The sequence below is a fragment of the Hyperolius riggenbachi genome, chromosome 1, assembly GCF_040937935.1.
Source record: "Hyperolius riggenbachi isolate aHypRig1 chromosome 1, aHypRig1.pri, whole genome shotgun sequence".
NCBI lineage: Eukaryota > Metazoa > Chordata > Amphibia > Anura > Hyperoliidae > Hyperolius > Hyperolius riggenbachi.
This window is the reverse complement of record NC_090646.1, coordinates 370,425,753-370,448,460: the sequence shown is the minus strand read 5'-3', so window position 1 is coordinate 370,448,460 and position 22,708 is coordinate 370,425,753. Positions and strand designations below refer to the sequence as shown.

Here is a 22,708-nt window from a genome sequence, read left to right as displayed (position 1 = left end):
AAATTCGCCCCCTCATAAACCACCTGTCATCAAAATTTGCAGATGCTTATACCCCTGAACAGTCATTTTGAGACATTTGGTTTCCAGACTACTCACGGTTTTGGGCCCGTAAAATGCCAGGGCGGTATAGGAACCCCACAAGTGACCCCATTTTAGAAAGACACCGAAAGGTATTGTGTTAGGTGTATGACAAGTTCATAGATTTTATTTTTTGTCAAAAGTTAGCGGAAATTGATTTTTTTTTTTTTCACAAAGTGTCATTTTTCACTAACTTGTGACAAAAAATAATCTTCTATGAACTTGCCGTACACCTAACTGAATACCTTGGGGTGTCTTCTTTCTAAAATGGGGTCACTTGTGGGGTTCCTATACTGCCCTGGCATTTTAGGGGCCCTAAACCGTGAGGAGTAGTCTAGAAAACAAATGCCTCAAATTGACCTGTGAATAGGACGTTGGGCCCCTTAACGCACACCGAGACTGCAAAAAAGTGTCACACATGTGGTACCGCCGTACTCAGGAAAAGTAGTATGTGTTTTGGGGTGTATTTTTACACATACCCATGCTGGGTGGGAGAAATCTCTCTGTAAATGGACCATTGTGTGTTAAAAAAAAAATAAAAAATCGTCATTTACAGAGATATATTTCTCCCACCCAGCATGGGTATGTGTAAAAATACACCCCAAAACACATTATACTACTTCTCCTGAGTACGGCAATACCACGTGTGGCACTTTTTTGTAGCCTAACTGCGCTAAGGGGCCCAAAGTCCAATGAGCACCTTTAGGCTTTACAGGGGTGCTTACAATTTAGCACCCCCCAAAATGTCAGGACAGTAAACACCCCACAAATGACCCCATTTTGGAAAGTAGACACTTCAAGGTATTCAGAGAGGAGCATAGTGAGTCCGTGGCAGATTTCACTTTTTTTTTATTTTATTTTTTTTGTCACAAAGTGTCATTTTCCGCTTACTTGTGACAAAAAATATCTTCTATGACCTCACTATGCCTCTCAGTGAATACTTTGGGATGTCTTCTTTCCAAAATGGGGTCATTTGGGGGGTATTTATACTATCTTGGAATTCTAGCCCCTCATGAAACATGTCAGGTGGTCAGAAAAGTCAGAGATGCTGGAAAATGGGAAAATTCACTTTTTGCACCATAGTTTGTAAACGCTATAACTTTTACCCAAACCAATAAATATACACTGAATGGGTGTTGTTTTTGATAAAAAAAAAAAGTTTGTCCACATTTTTCATGCTGCATGTATACAGAAATTTTACTTTATTTGAAAAATGTCAGCACAGAAAGTTAAAAAAATCATTTTTTTTTTTACAAAATTCATGTCTTTTTTGATGAATATAATAAGTAAAAATCGCAGCAGCAATCAAATGGCACCAAAAGAAAGCTTTATTAGTGACAAGAAAAGGAGCCAAAATTCATTTAGGTGGTAGGTTGTATGAGCGAGCAATAAACCGTGAAAGCTGCAGTGGTCTGAATGGGAAAAAAAGTGCCTGGTCCTTAAGGGGGGTAAAGCCCACGGTCCTCAAGTGGTTAAAATGCATAGAAAATAAAGCAATTACTGAAAAAAAATATCAACCCCAAAAAGCCCAATTGGTGATGAAAAAAAACAAGGTAAAGATCATTTCATTGTGGTTAGTAGTGATTAAGCTATTGGCAAATGAAAGGGATCAGCACTGAAAGGTGAAAAGAGCTCTTGTCCGTTAGGGTAAAAACTGCTTTGGGGTGAAGTGGTTATAGACCACCTCCAGCCAAAAAAGGTATGAATGGCAATACATATATGCAGTCTGGACACTGTACAGTTAGATGAACATATAAAGTTTACATCTGGACTATCATATTGGATAGAACAGACTCACATATATAGGTAGCACTTCCTTATTCCTCCTGAAGCTGAAAGCATTGTGCCCTCCTTCAGCCTGGTTAACTCCCCTGCCCCTCCATCCCTTTCTGTCTGCTTTCCTGTATCAAATTACTTCTCTTTTCATAAACTGTAGTACAGAGAAAAGACAAGAAAACTGCAGCAGCCTATCTTATGTCTGTCTGCTATAATTATTTCAGATGTCTGTCTGCCTAGATTAGATCACATGGACATGAGGGGTGGAGTTATGACCTCAATTCCCCAGCATCCTTTGCACCTATGGTTTGGGGGGGGGGGGGGGGGGGAAAGCCCCTGGCCCAATGTCACACTGGGGGCTGGGATTTCAATACCATATGTGGAATACGGACCCTGGGGGGTCACACTCTATTATATGTATGTGTGTGTATATATATCTATATATCTATATATCTATATATCTATATATCTATATATCTATATATCTATATATCTATATCAGTGTTCTCCCCAGAATTATTTTCCAGCCGGGTGGCATGAAATAGTAGCCGGCTGGCAAGAAAAAGTAGGCAGGTGGGTCGAGATGAAAATGCAGGGCAACTCTGCTTACAACATAGGAGGAGGGGAGGAGGTGAGCCGATGACAGCCGGGTGGTCACCAAATCTAGCCGGGTGGAGCACCCGGCTAAAAGAGCCTGGGGAGAACACTGTATATATATATATCTCATCTATCTATCTTATTAGGTTTAAAGCAAACTATTTAGGTACTCTTTAAAGAGAATCTGTACTGTGAAAATCGTACATAAACGTACCAGCCTGTTTGTTGTCTTCTCCTAGCCCCCTCTGTGACATTTTCGCTGCTCCCGCTGCTTTCCTAGTGATAAAATCACGGTTTTAGTAATTGTTTTTGTAAACCATGAAGATGGCAGCCAAACAAGAAATACATCATCAGAGCAGGTGCCCCTTTGCAGAAGCTCCTCTGAAATGTGACTTGATTGCTGGAATGTTACTCCCACGTGTTGCCTTAGCTGCTTGTCTGAGCTCAGCACTGATCTCTCTGCACTCACAGCTGTTTGAAATGTCTCAGCTCCACAAGCCTTGCAGAGACAAGCCTGTGACTCATGTACACACAGGAGAGCCTGCAGGGGGCGTGCATAACTTCTCCCTATCACAGCAAAGAGTGCATTTACTCTTCCTCCCTTCGTCCTCCAGGACGGCCCCTCCTGAGATTGTGTAAGTCCCCCCTCCCAAATCGGAAACACCTTAAGAGAATTAAAATAATTAATTGATGCAGTATAAATCCCACCTCCTCACAATCTCCCACAGTTTTTTGTTTGTTTCCCAGACCTCACCACGGAAGCACCAGGGAAGGTTGTTCCTTTCAGTAGGGGAGCCTGTTGGCACCTGCTGCACCATTTTTATTGTTTTTTCTTTGTTTTTTTTATTTTTTTTGTAAAGTATAATTTAGGCTTGTTACTGGTGTGCGGCCTAGAATAGGAAGCTAAGCAGGTGGTTACCTGTTTTTTCCTATTTTGAATGAAGGGGACTGGAGAGGTTCCCTCTCTTCATTATACTTTCTGCGGGCATGGCGGCGGTAAGCAGAGATGCCGGATTTTCCGCATGCCCGAATATGACGTAAGTTTGCATGATAGGTCGCATGTATGCATCATTGGATACGCGTGAGCGCGTGGTGCGTACTGCGTCATGCATAAAACGTCATGCGTACTGATCGTGTTAGACGGCTGAAAGTGCGAGTTTTGTAAACCGCCATGGCCACGCTATACACGCAGACGCTACAGCTCTGAGGGGGTCATGGTGCAGTCAAGTGGGCCCACCACAGAAGCTCAGGAGAGTGCTGCAACTGGTGAAACTGAGCAGTCAGGTCACATCCACCGGTAAGCAAACACATTGCAGTGTTTATTGCAGACTCCTGTCATATTGTTAATGGGTACATGTTAGTAAGACTCTTGGTGTTTGAGTACTACAGAAACTCAAAAGCACTTTGAAGTCTAGCTGATGTACTAAATGTGGAGTTGCCTGAAGGAACCTCTAAAGGTGGCCATACACTGGTCGATTTGCCATCAGATTCGACCAACAGATAGATCCCTCTCTGATCGAATCTGATCAGAGAGGGATCGTATGGCTACCTTTACAGCAAACAGATTGTGAACCGATTTCAGCCTGAAACCGTTCACAATCTGTTGTGGTGGTACTGCTGCTGCTGCCCCCGCCCGCCCGCATACATTACCTGCTCCGCCGGCGCGACTGCAGTCTCCCGGTCACCGCTGCTCTGTCTGCGCTCTGGTCTCCAGATCCGGCATGCCTCACTTCTTCTAGCCCGGCAGGAAGTTTAAACAGTAGAGGGCGCTCTACTGTTTAAACTTCCTGCCGGGCTAGAAGAAGTGAGGCATGCCGGACCTGGAGACCAGAGCGCAGACGGAGCAGCGGTGACCGGGAGACTGCAGTCGCGCCGGCGGAGCAGGTAATGTATGCGGGCTCTATTGCGTCGGTCGTCGGGCACTCGAACGCCGCTAGCGATGCGCTCTTTACCCGCGGGCGATCGACGGTTATTTTCCGCACGGCACGATCGACGGGATCGGACGAAATGGATCGAAATTCGGCGTGTAGCGTGAACGATTGGCAGCAGATTCGATCCCAGTGATCGAATCTGCTGTCGAAACGGGCGCAAATCGGGCCAGTGTATGGCCTGCTTAAGACTTTGTTTGGTCAGTTATATCAAGTCTAAGTCTTATGCTCCTAGACCTGAAAGTACCACAGTAGCTTTATTTGACCTGATGAAACCCATGAAACAGGAAATGGCTACAACTTTCTCAGCTTTCAGGGCAGCTTTACCCTCTTGCCCTATGCAGGCTACACCTTTTAGTTCTGGCAATTCCCTCAAATTCAAGCGTTCATACCACAGGGGAGCAGCCATATACATAATCAATTGCTTGATTGTTGTAATCATTTAAATCTGGTTCTCAAAGTAGATTTTTCCACAATCAGGGATTGAGTATTTTGATTGAAGCATGGCTGATTACAATGAATGGTGTGGTGCGGATTATGCAAATACATGCATACATATTTTGGTTGGCCATAATATTCTGAAAGCAGTTATACTTTCATGTAATGAATTGTGCACAAATGTTACAACAAGTTTGGGTTTTCTGTTAATGATTTGTGTGCATACATTTTCAGACAATTACATGCATGCTTAGTTTATCTGCCAGCAGGTGTGCTTTACAGATCCTGAATGCAATGCTACTTATCAGATAATTATGTGCAGGACTTGGCACATGGATATTCTGAATGCAATGGTGTATTTCAGATATTATATTCAGGGATTGGCACATAGTCTGAATGCAGGGTTCTGAATGCAATGCAGAATTACATGCAACAGAAACCTTTAGTTTGCAAAGCTAATTTTCAGATAACAATGGTGTGTAATAATTATACACAGACATTCTGTTTGCAATAGCAAGTGCTCTTTTCAGATAATGATGCTGGTAGCAGGTGTGCTTTCAGAAGATAATTTTGTGCAGGGAATATGCACAGGAGTCAAGCTATTAGCAGATGTGTTTTTACTTAATTATGTGCAGGGATTCTGCACATAGACATTTCAATTGCAACACTTTTTTTTGCATATAAATAGATGCAAGGTTGATGCATAAGTTATTCTAATGGCAAGTTTGTTTAAAAAAAAAAAAAAAAAATGTTTAAAGTGACAGTGGGAGTGTGGTGGTTAAGGGCTCTACCTCTGACACTGGGGACTGGGATTAGTACCTTAGCTCTCCCTGTTCAGAAAGCCTACACCTGTTCGGTAAGGAGTCCTTGGGCGAGGCTCTTTGGAACTGCCTACTGAGCGTACCTTAATGGCTGCAGCTCAGACGCCTTCCGTCCGTCGGGACAGAAGCGCAACATAAATGCTGAGGCAGCAATTCAGGATTCAATCACAAGTCTTTTTCATTTGCAGTCCTGAGTACTTCATTGATGGGTTACAAGTGTTCCCAGGATCTTTATGAAAGAATGATTTTAATAGCAGCAATCTGAGTATACAGAAGATATTTTCTAGCTTTACCTAGCTGTGAAAATGAAGGAAGACCTAAGATAATATGCAGGTTGTTTTACAACTGTAGAGTATTTAGGATGAATCTGCAGAAAGGATTGGATCAAAAACACTCTGATAGTTTTTCAGAGCAAAGGCGGTCACAGACAAGCTATGTCTTTCATTTTGCCTGTATTCCAGCTGTTGCTTATGCACAAGCTGTCTACAAAATATTTCAAACAGCAATTCTATGTCAGTGGTTGGATAGAGAAATCGATCTGGATGTCAGATCCAGTGACACTCTCCCTAAAAATGGACTTCTCAACCAAATCTGCAATCGAATGGATTATAAAATCCATTCGTTATTACGACAGATGCAAGACTCTGGAGTTGTACAGGGCATCTGAATCTTAATTAGATGCATGACAGGTGTGCTTCACTGGAGAAAATATTCTCTTTAATCTACTGGCAGTCTGGAGTACTCTCCAGAAATGAGAGAATCGGTTGGAAAACAGATTTGTGAATCTTCACACTGGGAATTACACTTGTGACTCAATTTAAACTAACAAGGGGGATTTATAGTCCACCCATAATCTTAAACTTCCTATGCTCAGACATTCTGCTGGGCAGTGAACAAGGTACTTCCTTGAGATCAGCTTATCTCAAAGGAAGGGATATTATTCTAGCATGTAGGTTGAGTTGCAAACAACCATCTCAGAACTGGCATCCGAACAAATATGTTTGACAATTTGCAGCTACCTGTTTTCTGCTTGGAACAATGTTGTTTTTTTTTTTTTTTTTTTGTGTGTGAACACTTTTTTTGCGGCACTGGGGGGAGCATACGTTTTTGTTTTTTCCCCCTTGAGGGGTACTGCGAAAAGGGATGTAGGATCAGACCACAGGTATTCTTTTTGCGTCAGACTGACCAAAACAGGTTTGGCATCTGCTGTAGCCCAACCTTTGGTAAAGGTGCCATTGTTCTTGCAGATCTTGGATGATCTTTGTGAAGCAGGGTCAGGCCATTTTATAGTGGCCTCTCGATATCTGAAGGCATGGTCTGTGTAAGAATTTATATGCTGGTTGCCATTGGCAACAGCACCACACACCTTTTGCTCCAGCACCAGAAACTCATCCGCATACAGGAGATAGAGCGGAGACAGCCTTCTTTACCTTTCAAAGGGCTTTATTAAGCATCTTGTGTTGGCATGGGCATGTGACCCAGACCCACCTTATTAATTAATAAGCCATTTCTTTATAACCTAGTTACAAAGAATGCAATGTTTTGTAAATATCGGCTTTGTTTACGGTGTCCGTCGTCTGTCGGGGGCAGTTAGACCTGATAACCCATTATGTGGTCTTCCACCAGGAAGATGTTCCTGGTACATGACTATCATTTCTCTCCGAGAAACTCTGCTTAAAGAGACCCTGTATCTCAAGTCTTTTCTAGACTTCAGTACCTGAGACTAGAATTCAAGTATACTTACATTCCAACAGTCTGCTCATCCTAAAGTGAGGCTGTCATTCGTCTGAATTAGTAAGGCTATCACTATACAGACTTAGTCCTTAGATGTTTGTTGGTGGTGACAGCGGCGGCCAGGTGTATTGGAGAAATACAGGCCCTATACATTTAACCACCATCCATGTCTGTCCTGAAGAATAGAATTGATTTCAGGTTACCGCTCTTATTTCTGCGAAACTTAGGTCTGATTTCCACAAGGATCAGAGAATCTTTATCTTTTCCTTATGTGCTAATTTCTCAATTAAAAAAGAGGGAAATTAAGCTCACTGGATATGAGGGTGAAGCTACCGCATGGGCCTCTTATGTCACATTCATAAAGCTCTATCGTTTTGGATCTACCAAGAAATCAATCCTTGAAGTGGTCCTATCCTGAGAAGAGGTTATATTCTAACTCTCATTGGTCACCTATGGTGGAGGCAAGCAGAACCCAAAAAGTATGGTTACCGGTAATTGGTTTTCCACGTAGCCTCCACAAATGGATATACCCACCTAAATCCATTGCTAAATCTCCTACTGATTCAAGGTAATATTCAATGCACTCAGGATAGGTAGAATGAGGTGGTACTTATATTGCATCTTAGACTTCATGTCCCATTGGGAAGAACCAAGGACTGGAGAAATTCAGCTAACCTTCTGATAGCTTTCGGAGGTTCTAGAACAGGAGTTCAGGTTTCTATAGCTACGGTGTCTAGATGGATTAAGGAGGTTATTACTCTTGCTTACTCAGAAGCTCAGGTAATAGCACCTGCTCATATTACAGCACACTCGACCAGATCTTTATCGACGTCATGGGCAGAAAGGTCTGGAGTCTCTTTGGAACAGATTGTCGGGCTGCCACATGGTCCAGGCATTCGACATTCGTTAAGCATTACGGAGTTAAACTCCTCTCCATTCAAGACCAGTCTTTTGGTCGTAAAGTTCTGCAAGCAGTCATCCCACCCTAGGATAAATTTCTCGCTAAATCTCAGGAGGGGCCGTCCTGGAGGACGAAGGGAGGAAGTGCCGGCTGCTTACCTGGTAGCAGTGTTCCGGCGAGTCCTCCAGGACGGCCGCCTAGTTCCCAACCCTGACTTTTACCTTTTATTTATAAGGGGAGTGTGGTTCGTTATTCTTCTCTTTGCATAAACTGTGGGAGATTGTGAGGAGGTGGGATTTATACTGCATCAATTAATTATTTTAATTCTCTTAAGGTGTTTCCGATTTGGGAGGGGGGACTTACACAATCTCAGGAGGGGCCGTCCTGGAGGACTCGCCGGAACACTGCTACCAGGTAAGCAGCCGGCACTTTTTGTCTCGACAAGCCTTGACAAGAAAAGATTAGCTCTATTACAGAGACAGTGCAACTAGAAAAGGCTGCAGTAATCCAGACCACATTTGAACAGGTATAGGAATTTATAGGATAGAAGAAATAAGGCTGAAAATGAGTTTCTTTAACCCATTTTGTTGTCAAGCTTTCACTGCCAGATTGATTTTGGGGGGTCCCAGAGCTTTTAACAAGTTTCCATACATCAAGAAAACACATTTACAGACTGCAAGTTTATTATGGCCAGTTTGATACTACATATTGGCGGTAGCGGTGCAGTCCAGGGACTGCACCACACTGCCAAAAATAGGCCTTCAAGATTACCGCGTTAGTACATGGTAATCCCTGTCTGGCAGCAGGCCAAGCAGGAAGTGACGCTCACTTCCTGTGGCCGAATTGATCACTCTCACGGAAGCGTATTGCCAAAATACGCTTCTGCTTATGTGCGACGTGTAAAACTTGCGGCGGGCATTTTAAAATATACGCATCACCATAGAGTTACGTGCCTTCCGGTCCGCCGCTGGAGGCGTACGGTAATGTAGGTATGCGCTCTTGTTAGATTGCCCATGTGAACTACCTCAGACTTTCATTGCCCTAGCATTAGGCTGCATCAAAATGCCGCACTGCAGTGCGCCTATGTGAAAGGCCCCCCTAAGCTTTTCTACAGAAGCTTGTTTTAGAGAGAGAGAGAGAGAGAGAGAGAGAGAGAGATTAGCATTGCATTTAATAGAACATTGGTTTCATGAATTCTGCATCAGGGCCCGTTTCCACTGTAGCGTTACGAAATCGCCGGCGAATCACCGCAGGCAAATCGCATGCGGGTGCGATTCCGCATGCGTTTTTTGCCGCGATTTCGCATGCGATTTCGCATAGGTAAGGCTGTATGCGATTTTAACCATGTCACTGCCTGTGTGAATTAACATGGGTACCTATGCGAAATCGCATGCGAAATCGCGGCAAAAAACGCATGGGGAAAACGCATGCGATTTCCCTATTAAATACATTGTGTGCGATTCGCCTGCATTCCACACGCAGGCGAATTCTGAGGCCCCTACCCTGCAGATTTTTTCTGCACAGAAAAACGTGCGGGGAAACGCACAAGTGGAAACAGTCCCATCCACTTCTACTGACTGTCCGGATCCGCATGCGTTGCCCGCATGCGGATTCGCGATAGTGGAAACGGGCCCTCAAAGTTGTGCAAGACTTTCACACTGACCTGTTGCGTAGGACATATGTGATTATAATGTAATGTTACAAGCACTCACATTTAGCAGAGTAGTGCGACAGAATGTTAGAATAATACGAGGCATACTGTGTGCTACCGAATGATGTGCGTGTTTACACCTGCAGTGAAGCATATTTGTGTGCTGTGACATTTACACTCGGTTGCAATTCTCTTTACTAGTGTGAAACTAGCCTTCAATAGAAACTAATGTGTATCTTACTAAATTAAAAAAGGAAAGTACCTTTTAACATAATCTCCTCATTGGCAACATCCAGATGTGTTTACTCTCCTCTCACCCTTCGCCAGAGAGGTGTGGCTTCAGCTAAAGGAGCAGTGTTTCAGACTGAATTGGTGTGAGAAAGTAACTTGCCAGTTGCTCATGCTCTATGGACTGGGGTTGCCGGTAGTTTACTTTTTGCTTTGCAAAAACAGTAGTGTTTAGGGGTGTGTGTGTTTTTCTATACAAAAGCTTTAGCACAATTCAAATGGTGTTCTGTCAAACATATAGTCCCTGGACTAATTTTACGAAATGGTCACTTATAATAGAATTGAAGTTGTCGTAAGCCTGTTGCCTGGAAAGACTATCAGGCATCGAAGTCACAATAAGGACACACTACAATGAGGAAGTGTTGCTATGCATCAAGTTTTTCTCGTAACACAAGGTCCTTTATTACCAATCTTTGTTGAACTGAACAGGTTTGGCAAGTGTGTAAGCAAAAGTTCAGGAAGTTACGACCTAGGATTCACAAAAGGTAATCAAAGTCAGGATGAGCTCACATGTTGTCTGGTTAAGCTCTGGGACACACACACGCTTCCTTAGAGATGAGTTACCTTGACGTTACCTGTAATTTTCTCACATCATCTTCATATGCAGTGTATTTATAGATTGCAGCAGGGAGGCAGGATAATAGGATTATGTGCAAGCTATCTGTGTTCATTCACACCTGTAGCTATGCTATTGCCCTTGCCAGTAGTTAGGTCCTTTTTACTGATATTAAAATTCTATTCCCACAGTGAATGAAAAGCTTCAGCATACTCGCTATTGCTATGACAATATATAACCTGATTGTAAAATATCACTACTTATGCCATGACCATTACCACATTAAATATAAAACATCAGTGTGAAGACATTACACACACACACACACACACGGCAGTGTACACGTTGAATGTAAAAAAAAAAAATCAGTATAGTTACTGTTACTATGACATTTTACACTGTACATATCGGCAAACTTGCTCTTGTAAAGACAGTAAAGCTAAACTCTAGTCAGGGCTCTTGTAAAATCTTTAAACATCTGGTTTTCCTTTCTGGCATGTATTCAGGAAGTGATCACACCTTTAGGGCTCGTTCACACTAAGGGCGTTTTGTTGCCCTTTTTTTCCAGCGCAAGCGATTTTCAAAATCTCCCACAAAACGTTTGTGCAATGAATCTTTGAGAAGGTTCATATCAACACCGTTGCATCCGCAAAGCGGTGCCTGTACCATTATAGCAAAAGCGCCCCAAAAATGGAAGGTATAGGAAGAGCGCTAAATGCTCACAAAGCTGCTTTATGTGGTGATCACGTTCGAGTTTTTTTTAGAAGAAATATATTGTATTCTTTTCCGGGTCAAAGAGTTCACTTCCTGACTTGCGCCACGGAGTGAATGACAAAACTGCTCTGGAAAAGCGCCTAGAAAAGCACTTTTACCAAAAACGGAGCACACCAAAACGCTTGTGTTTTTAGGTATGAACAAGGCCTTAAGAAATGAAAGCATAATCTAATTAGCAAATTATAAAAAATGACGCAGTGCATTTTAATATGGAACTATAAAAAGTTAAAGCCTGGCATTTAAGTTCCCTTCCCCCCCCCCCCCTTTTTTTTTTTTTTCTATCCCATATATGCATTTCTCGCCTCCAGTGGAGATTGATCAATGTGTGATCAGCATCAAGCTGACTGCTCTATTTGCTGAGGTAGAGCTTAATTGGCTCATGGTGCAGCCCTCCTTCTACAAGCCTGGAAGCTGATATGGTTACACTGTACAGTACAGAATCACGGTAGCCATACAGCTAGTGACTTTGCTGTACGATTGACCATTCGATTTCATCGAATCGGGGGGGTGGATCGATTATGTACCATCCTGCCCGAATGATGAAAATTGGGCGACATTGGGGCAAATCTACCAATTTAATGTACTCTATTGGAGAGGATGGAAGATATAGGTAGATTGCAAAGGAATCGGCTACCTTTCACATGATTTCGATCAACACAGAATCGATTTTTGGTTTGAGAGCATGGAGGCACTACATAGTTTAGTTCGATTGTGTAGCAGAATCACATAGGATCTTGCTTGTAGCTAGTGGGCACCTAGTCAATCGACTTTCAATCAATGCACTGTAGTTGATTGCTCAATAAAGTCGATAGTTTAGTCACTCGATGCAGAATTGCTAGATGTTTGGCTACCTTGAGAACTGCATGCCTATTTGTAAAATACAACCCTGGCCTGTATTAAAACCTCCAAGGGCCAATCGCTGTGCAGAAAGGTGTGTTTTTGTTTTTTGTTTTTAAATGCACTCTTGCAGACCATTAATAGATCAAAATATGCACATACAATCACAATATCTAATTAATCTATGTAAAATCATGTTTATATTACCTTGGAATAAAACTAGGGCCAATTAAATTGGATGCCATTGATTGTGAATTGAGAGAAAACTGTATTGACAGTGATCTGTTTGGAGATCTAGTTTAAAGATCCTATCGCTACAAAGGTAGATGCTGTTACTGTACATGTCCTTGATGTGGTGTTTACTTGTCTGGTTATAAGAGGCTTCCAAAGGTATATTTAAATCTCCAGTGTTCTGTGATTCCTAAGGATTACAGCATAGGGCTTACATACAGATAAGAGATTTGCGTCCATAACCGTTGCTTGAAAATGGAACTTGCTGTATATAAATCAATAGTTAAAGATGCTTATGCTTTTTGGCCAGCAGTGAGAGATGGCTTTCAGGACGGTTCAGTAGAGTACACTAAGAGCAGTCATGATGTACAAAGTGCAGCAATCAATAAGAGACCATTACTGTGAATTGCAGTTTCCTTTTTACCTTAGTACATTTGGCCAATTTACTTAGGATTTCTTTCCTCTGCTACACTTCTGTTTTTAGCTAGACACATGACAGTTGGCATCATGTAGTAGGCCTTGGAAACAAAGCCCTTGTGGCTCATTTATCAAAACAAGTGCAAGGAGTTAGAGCAAAACTGGAGTAGTTTTCCAGAGCAACTGACCATAGACACACACACACACACACACACACACACACACACACACACACACACACACACACACACACACACACACACACACACACACACACACACACACACACACACACACACACACACACACACACACACACACACACACACACACACACACACACACACACACACACACACACACACACACACACACACACACACACACACACACACACACACACCCTTTCCTAAGTATAGATGCCAAAGTCCACATTTTCAATAGTTCAGGTCCTTTATAGAAATGAATATTACAGTAACTGGCATCCTGTTTGTTCAAATCTGCCAGAGTGGATTTAAACTGGAATTTATGCATAACTAAGCTTATAGTGTATATCAGAATGTGGTACTGGTGGAAATGTACATTGTCAAATGTTTACTTACTGGTGAAAATGATCTTTACTGCTATGGAAGTGGTTATCCACTCATGCCGAAAAGCAGCTCAGAACATATTTTTTTGTATTTTCTGTAGAGAAAAGTAAAATTCTATCTTTTGAATACTTGCATTAGCTGCAATTCATGGCGGTTTTCCCGCATGCGATTTCGGATGCCGAATCACAGCCCTTTCAAATCAGTAGGCTGTATCCGATTCATGAGCGGGCAAAATAATGTATGCTGCAGTTTTCCGCAGCAGGCATTCACATCTCCATAGCCTTGAATTGTAAGACAAAGGGGTACTGGTGCCAATTTGCATCAGCACGGGAAGGGCGAAGCAGCCCAGTGGAAATGTGCACTTATTTAAAAGAAAATGCTTTCTGTAATCTTCACAGTCCACTGCAAGTGTGAACCGGCCCTCTCCGTATATTACCTACTATTTGGATTTTGTCGGAAGCTGCCATATTTAATTCCTTTTTAAGCAATACTAGTTTACTGGCAGCTCTGCCCGATCTATTTGGCTGCAGTAGCGTCTAAATCCAAACACCTGGAACAAGCATACAGCCACCTGATCTGCTGAATGCTTGTTTAGGGTCTATGGCTGAAAGTATTCAAGGAAGAGGATTAGCAGGACAGCCAGGCAACTATTGCTTAAAAGGAAATAAATATGGCAGCGTCCATATACCTCTCGCTTCAGTTGTCCTTTAATGCATGGCCTAGAAAGTCAAAGGGCACATGTACTAAAATGGAACTCCTTTAAAAAAAAATATAATAAAATTTAATCTGTCTGGTGCAGGGAGGAACTAAGGAGAAATTTCCCTCAGTGGTGCATTACACTAGGAAGTATGGAGAAAATATCTCATGCCAACACCTTTTTTGTAAACCTTCAACAGGCACCCACTGTAGCGATTGGTATTCAAAGCTTTGAAACAGTGTTTTACTTTAGTCTAAATCTTCAAGCTATTTTAAAGTAAACATCGTGTACAAACAAGCCATGGTGATCACTGATGTCATAACTGTTCACTTTTGTGGTTCTTTTCAGTTTGAAATTCTCCTCTGTGTGCAAGATGTTGATGATCCAGCAGTGGATGTATGTAAAAAGCTACTTGGAAAGTATCCAAACGTGGATGCCAGTTTGTTTACAGGTAAGGTCTATAGAGATGCTGGGTGGCAGCACATACTAACGGCATTGCTTTTATGGCCTGTAATTTAGTAACCAAAATCCTGGTAGATGATTAGACGACGTACTAGACTTTCATGCTTCACCCTATTGCTATTCCCAGGTGTAAAAGTTAGGGATGGATGGTAGCGTTCAATCTCCCGCCATTACTTTCTCATTTTGCTGTAAACTGTTGTCTTACATTTAGTTCTGTCCAATAATAGCAGCAATTTTTAATAGTTTTGAGCAAACAATTTGTAAAACTAAAGTTCTACTTACCAGTGTAGTAAGGAAGGACATACTTTTGTTTTATTATCTATAGCAAAGGCCAATATTTTGGTTTGCTTGGCAGAGGAATTTTAGGGCAAGAGTAAAGTGGGGTACCTAAATAGCTCCTGCTTTGCTGCAGTCAGCACTGCTGGGCAGTGGGGCTCTCCCCTGCTGCTTGTTATAGAGGGCATGGATCCTTATTATATAGTGCTGCAGTGGTGTAGAATGGCTTGGCAATGTTTGTATAACCAGACAAGCTACAGACAAGTCAATTGCCACTTCCCCTGCTTAGGTTGCAGTGATTGCAGCAGTGCTGTTTAACGTTAGTGTACTTAAGTGGAACTAAAAAAAAAATAATCAGTAGCCCATTCTACCATACGCCATGTTTGTACTACAAACAGCTGCAAGGGATAAGGAGGTCAGTCTGACAACATACTATTGTAGAAGCCACTTGAATGATCAGCACACACTGTAAAAAGTTTACTATCTGCACAGTGTAAGTGCATGGTGGGGGTCACCTGGACCTCCGTGGTGAATTCTAGGAGGAGTTGTTTACAGCTGCCACACACCCCATTCCACCTTTATTAGCTGGAGTAGCTGGCATGACATGTACTGGCTTGCCAGACACCACAACTGGTCAATAGGATGCAAATAATTCCAAGTTGGTGCAAATAAATGACTACTTTATGCAGCTTGAAGATGGATCAATAAAATGCTACAGCAGCTGCAGTTGGTTGTTCAGTTTTCAAGCTGTGCTAATATTAATAAGATAGCATCTACTCCTGAATTTCTTGCATCTCCTTGACCATCTACCAGGTACCTGCAGACTGTTAGCAGGCATGCTAAATTTAAGATATTATAACTATAAACTGCCCTCCTTGCAATGAATGGGGAATGCAAGGACCTAGATTTCAGACTGCATGGACTGTTGCTGAGGTATGCTTATGTCTGTAACGCTCTGTTTTATGTAACATAACTTGCTCACTGGCAAAAGCATGAAGGAGCCTAGTGACTAGATATTCTATACTTTAGTGCTGAAGTAGACAGGATGTATAACAGATGAGCTTTGTTCATAAATCTCTCCTCTGTGCTTTGTAATCTAATACAAGGCAAACGGCTACACTATAAAAGCAATTGCTGCAATGCTGTTAGTGCGCAATATCTGATATCCGTATTCCAGGATTTCCTTCTCTGCTCGAGGAGCTGCAATTGCTGACAAATTTTGTGTTTTCATTATTGCTTTAAAGATGGGAAGAGTGTGGGGGAGGAGGGCTTGCTTATGAGAAACTCCATTATATGAAATGAATCTGCTCACCGTGTATCTGTCACAAGACTTTTTTTTTTTTTTTTTTTTCTTCTTCTTCTTCCCGCTTAATAACACACAGACTGGTACTGGCTGCTCACTTCCTGGCAGGTTATGCTGAGGAAGGAAAAACTCCTCGGACTTATTTCAAAATTCATCACACAGCAGTGTTTGCATTTCCAGGGATTTTGGCAAACAAGCAAAACATTACTGGCCCACGAGACCCGCTAGCAGCTGAGCGCCAGCAAAACTGCCTGGCCTTAATCAAGCTGTCTTTTTCCTGCCATCAATGAATATTTCATAGCTACTACTACATACTTCCATTATGAGCTGTCAGCCTTTCTTATTAAAATCCTTTTTACGTGCCCTAATTTTTTTTTTTTTTAAGTTGTCATTCTTCCTTTCCTCCTTATTGATCTATGCTATATATACCCAGTATTACGGTAGGTCAGTTCCCAAGGGGGCGTAAATATATTTGCTTGTTCATTTTTACTGCTTAAGGCTTTTTGTACTACAGCTTGGGGAGAGGCAGGCACAAAGGCTCTTGTAGATATTTTGGCTCTGATTCGCTGAGGCACACTAGGTCAGCATTCATAAGGAATTCTGCAAAACTAGTTTGACTTTCTTTCAAATTGTTTCTGGTTTGGAGGATTTGCCATCCTAAGCCTGTTGACACACTGCTCTGCAATCTCTTTACTTGGAGTATGTTTTCCCTATGTTTTGCACTCCGGGCACTCCTGTTTCCTACCATATCCTGAAAACCGATAAGTTACAGATAAGCTAATTGGTTCCCCCAAAAATTGGGCTTACGGTGCATACAGGGAAGTGCGTTTGCACACACTAGTGCAGTGGCTGGATAGTGTTATGGTTAAGGGCTCAGCCTCTGATACAGGGTTTGAATCTCAGCTCTTCCTGTAAGCCAGCATCTATTCAGGAGCAGACCTTGGGCAAAAATCCCTAACTCTGCTACTGCCTATGAAGCGTGTCCGATTGGCTGCAGCTCTGGCGCTTTGAGTCCACCAGTAGAAAAGTGTGATTTAGATGTTCTTCGTCTTATTTGGTTGTATCACAAAGGGATCAGAATTCAATCCCTCAAGTAACAGTTTGAGGGCCAAGTGTGGTAAAGTCATGTTCTATTTGTATAGGTAAGGGAGGGGGAACGATGGCATGTACATGAAGGAGCAACTTCTGGTGGGAGGGGCATGGAGGAAAACTGTGTGCTCCGTGGTCAATGTAGTTTAAAAATTCAGCATTCAAAATCTTAAAGTTTGGGGATAGCTATACACACACTTTATTCTTGGCCAAGGTTGCCATGAATGACGGCCTCGGTTGAATTTAGTACTGTATATAGCATGTGTACACACCATAGCCTACAGTAAAGCTATAAGACTGACTATAGTAGTGATTTGATTGTAAGATCCTCTGAAGGGATAGTTGGTAATTTATATATTCTGTATAGCACTGCGTAGATGTCAGCACTATAAAAATACACAATATTGAATATAATCCTTTTATAAAGTCTATTTCCTTGCATATGAACATTCTAGTGTATAGCCATGTATCTTCACCACATTACATAGATTACGTATAGACACCCCTGGCTATGAAGTAAGGTCATCGCTCTTTATATATTGTAATTACCCCTTGGTGAGTACATGTTTGTTCTACTCCATGCACGCTTCCTGCAGCAGACCTTGCATATTCATTTAGATCAGTTTGATTATTATTTTATTTTTTTACTCATATGAAGTAAATTCTTTGCATGTTTTCCCTGTGGCCATTACACTGTAATGTACAGTGAGACCATTGACAGGCACTGCAGAATAGGATAAGGATCTCTGCTTAGCGTTGTAGAAATACATTGCCAAATTTTTCAATAAGATGTAGGTTTATTAGTCCAAACCTCTCTGGGTCATTTTATTATTTCATTTTGTTTCCTTTGTAGGTGGCAGAAAGGTTGGAATTAACCCAAAGATAAATAATCTAATGCCTGGATATGAGATGGCAAAGTATGACCTTATCTGGATTTGCGATAGTGGAATCAAAGGTAAGGCAGTGAAAATACCTTTGGTAATGATCTGTACTGTGACAATCATCTGATGCATAAATGTCTGAGGCAAGAGCACACTGAGAATTTTTTTTTTTTTTTTTTTTTTTTTTACTGATCTTGTAATGTTTTTAATTTAAAACTGGATGAAATAATAATTCTGTATGGCTAAATAGGCTATTTTCCATTGCTTGATTAGACAGCAGTCAGCATGACTGTGGTAACTCTTTGTTTGTTCTATTTTTATACAATCGTTGGAGTCCCCATAGAACCAATTCTGTCTCTGCTGTGCTTTTCATAAACCTTTTTAAGGCCAACGGAATTTGATAAGATCTGTTTATTCCATATCCTCCTAGTGTATGTTATGACTTGGTTGAGCAGATTGCTGTGCAGGCGTGCATACAGCAAGCTTATATACAGGCTTCGGCCTTTTGATGCTTGTCACAAGGGAGAGCCCACTAGAGACACATCCTGTATATATAGTGTGCTTTGTTGGATGCCTGCCTTCATGTATTCACCTGTAAAACTTCCTTTTCTAATGACGGTCATTTCCTGCAATGCTTAATTCCTGCTGTGCTCAAGGACAACAGCCTCTTCCTGATTAAAGTGACAAATAATTGTAACCGCTGTATATTGAAAAAGTAGGAATCACACACGCATACACTAAGTTATTCATACCATTCTTCCCTAAAGTAGAATTCTACTCAAAAAACCATTAATATTCAAATATATTTCAGTTTTGTTTTTATTCTCCTGTACCTGAAAAGAAATTGTACTCCCTCCCATTCATAGTCATGTAGTACATCTATTTTAGCTGCTGCTAGACCAGCGTTGGGCAAACTATGGCTCACGGGCAGTATTCGGCCCACGTGTGCTTCATTTGGCCCGCCAACAGTCGGCTGGATTCCTCTCTCCACCCCTTCCCTCCCTGCAGAGTTGTGAGTGGGCAATAACAGGAGGTTAAAACCCACCTTATTGCCGATTCCAGCGTCGTGTCTACTTGGCAACAAGGCGTCTCATGACACACCATCAAAGTGCCAGCGTATTTGACGCGTCTCACGTGACTCCCTGTTGCCATGGAAACCCAACTCAGGAAGTGGTGTGTTTTTAACCCTGCGTATTCTTCTACCTGGGACTCTGCAGGAAGGGATGGAGAAGAGGAAAAATTTAGAAATGAGGCCTGCAGTCCGTAGCATGTGGCCCAGGCCGCGCAAAGTTTGCCCAGCCCTGTGCTAGACTGAAGTTATGTACACACATCCGATAATTGTTGCACATCGGGGATCGGGAAACGATCCTTAAAGGGGAACTGAAGAGCGGGGTGTATGAGGCTGTCATGTTTATTTCCTTTTAAGCAATACCAGTTGCCTGGCAGCCCTGCTGATCCTCTGCCTCTAATACTATTAGCCATAGCCCCTGAACAAGCATACAGCAGATCAGGTGTTTCAGTGGTTCAGACTTTAAAGTCAGATCTGACAAGACTAGCTGCATGCTTGTTTCTGGTTTTATTCAGATACTACTGCAGATAAATAGACCGACAGGGCTGCCAGGCAACTGGTATTGATTAAAAGGAAATAAGCATAACAGCCTCCATATACCTCTCTCTTCAGTTCCCCTTTAAGGTGACAATATGAGAACCGTACCTAACAGACTTGATGCTAGCGTTGTGCTCTTTCGCTATGGAGGGTGGCAGAGGGTTGGCAATTGGCACACGAGGAGTGGCTTCTGTCGGGGAAGGGGTCTTAGAAAATAGCATTGTAATCAGACATGCTCGGGCATTAGGGGTTAATTATCGAATAGGACAGATCCTTAATGAACCCCCATGCCCCAGCAGGATCGATCGGTGGGCCACTGTAAACACACACAACAATCGTAGTCTGAAACAATGTTAAACACACAATGGTGTTGTCTAATCCCCACATGTGTGTACTGGAAGAGTAAAGATGCTCCTTCTAGCAGAGACGGTTTCTCTAAGTGTTTTCCTACTTGTAGCTTTTTATGTTGTGAAGTGTTTTTTTGTTTGTTTTTGTTTTGTGCATTTTATTCTTTGGGCAGTGCCCTATTTTAAGCAGTTATGGTATTTTATTTTTTAATTCTGTCATGTCTCATGTGGTATGTACAGCAAAATCTGTAGCTCTGTGCCTGTACTAGCCTCATTGTGTGGTGATCCCTGTTTAATAAATGTTCCAGCTGCGGTTTCTTTCCTTCACTCTTTTTTTATACAGTGTTTCATTTCACTCCTTGTCCTTATGCAGTTCTGATCAGTAGATTAGAAAACCCATAAATACAGACTAGGCTAGTGAGGAGTTTTTTCCTATTGAAAACCTTGGTAGTGACTTGCCAGCATCTTAAAACAGGTGGTCCTCATTTTATAAATCGAAGCCTCCTTTTTTTAAAGTGAACCTAAAAAAAGAGATACTTTGGAAGAGTCTGGATAGTTCAGAGACTTACCTCAGCATCCCTGATAGGTATATGGAGGCTGACATATTTTATTTCTTTTAAACCATACTAATTGCCTAACAGCTGTGCTTATCTATTTGGCTGCAGTATAGTTTGAATCACACCAGAAACTAGCATGCAGCTAATCTTGTCAGATCTGACAAAATGTTAGGAACTCCTGATCTGTTGCATGCTTGTTCAGGGTCTGTGGCTAAAAGTATTAGGCAGAGGATCAGCAGGATAGACAGACTAATGTTATTAAAAGAAAATATGGCAGCCTCCATATCCCTCTCACTTCAGTTGTCCTCTAAGGCAGTGCTCCCCAACCCTGTCCTCAAGGCCCACCAACAGTGCATGTTTTGTGGAAATCCAGAGGTGGTTAATCAGCTCTGCTGAGACAGTAATTAGCTCACCTGTGCATGTTTGTGGTTTTCTGCAAAACATGCACTGTTGGTGGGCCTTGAGGACAGGGTTGGGGAACTAGGTTTTAAGGGATTGTCAAATGTGCTCTCTTGGCCATGCAGCTGTACTGCACATGCACAAGTAGGATCTGCGCCAGCGAAGTAGCATGAAGCTGTTTGTGCATGGCTTTATTTCTCTCTATACACAAGCTGCTTTGTGCTACTGCACAGGCGCGGACTATACTCGTGCATGTGCAGTTTGGACTCGCTTGTACTCAGATGTAGCACAGCTGCAAACAAGAGGATGGTCTTGGCCAGCAGTGGTAGGACGAGGAGGACATGGTAAGCCTCCGGACTAGGTAAGTATCCTAATTTATTTCTGTACGTCCCATATTTGCTTGAAGTTTTTTTTTCTAGCACACATTTAAAGTTACATAAACAACTTTAGTATACGTTATGTCTTGTGCTTGTTATCTTAATATTGGTAAAATGTGACACATCCTATTTTTAACATCTAGTGGATATTTCGTATGTAGGAATCCCGTCTCTGCACAATTTTACAGTATCAGGAGTTTCATGTTGTTCCTTTGGTAAATACACCTTGGCTTTTAGTTCAGATTATTTTTATGCTGAGCCTTGTGCACTGTTTGTTCTCGTTAACATAGCACTCCCCTGACTTCCCTAACTTGGAACTCTGTCTCCTCACAGTGAAACCTGACACGCTCACAGACATGGCAAATCAGATGACGGAAAAGGTTGGCTTAGTCCATGGGCTTCCTTATGTAGCAGACAGGCAAGGATTTGCTGCTACACTAGAGCAGGTATGCTGAAATCAGTGTGACAGACCAGTGCCCAGCACTATTTCTATAAGAGATGGGAGTTATGTTGTGTGAGGTAATCTGCCTGCGTGGGTGTGTTGTGACTCCTACAATCTGCTATACTACATTCCATCATCTGCTTCGCTTTAAAAGAATGATGTAATGCAGATATACCTGTCCTGCATCACAAGCTCAGTGTGGGCAGCTTACCAATTACATAAAAGCTTTGCACAAAGTTTTTTTTTTTTTTTTTTTTTTTTTTTTTTTTTTATTATTTTAGTTCTGAATAGTAAAAAGCAGTTAAAACCTTATAGTGGTTTTTACTGCTTACTTTGTGTCATTTGGCAGATTTTCTTTAGATAACGGATCGCTAAATTGATGCTGAAGTGGGGTTTTTTTTGTGTTTAACCCAAAGTGATTTTTAGAAATCGCTTGGGAGAGGGGGCCAAGAAAGGTGCTATGTTGTATGCCAGTGCTCACAAAATCCTCTTATTTTGTATACACAACAAATCACCACTTTTGCCTCTGATATTTAACATGAAAACTTGGAAAGTGTTCACACAGCTACTTAGACATTATTTGTACGTTGACCTTTTAGTACACTTGGTTTGATAACGTTCCTTTAAATCAAAAAACTAAAGTGGGCCCGGTTCA

General features: G+C 41.9%; 1 protein-coding gene across 1 annotated transcript in view; it reads left to right on the top strand.

Annotated features, from left to right (window-relative positions):
- UGCG (UDP-glucose ceramide glucosyltransferase) overlaps positions 1 to 22,708 on the top strand; it is a 58,875-nt gene that overhangs the window by 22,168 nt on the left and 13,999 nt on the right. Inside the window, exons 3-5 of the mRNA XM_068234306.1 lie at positions 14,663 to 14,765; positions 18,298 to 18,399; positions 21,945 to 22,057. Of these exons, the coding sequence (XP_068090407.1) occupies positions 14,663 to 14,765; positions 18,298 to 18,399; positions 21,945 to 22,057 (318 nt within the window). The remainder of the gene's footprint in view (positions 1 to 14,662; positions 14,766 to 18,297; positions 18,400 to 21,944; positions 22,058 to 22,708) is intronic.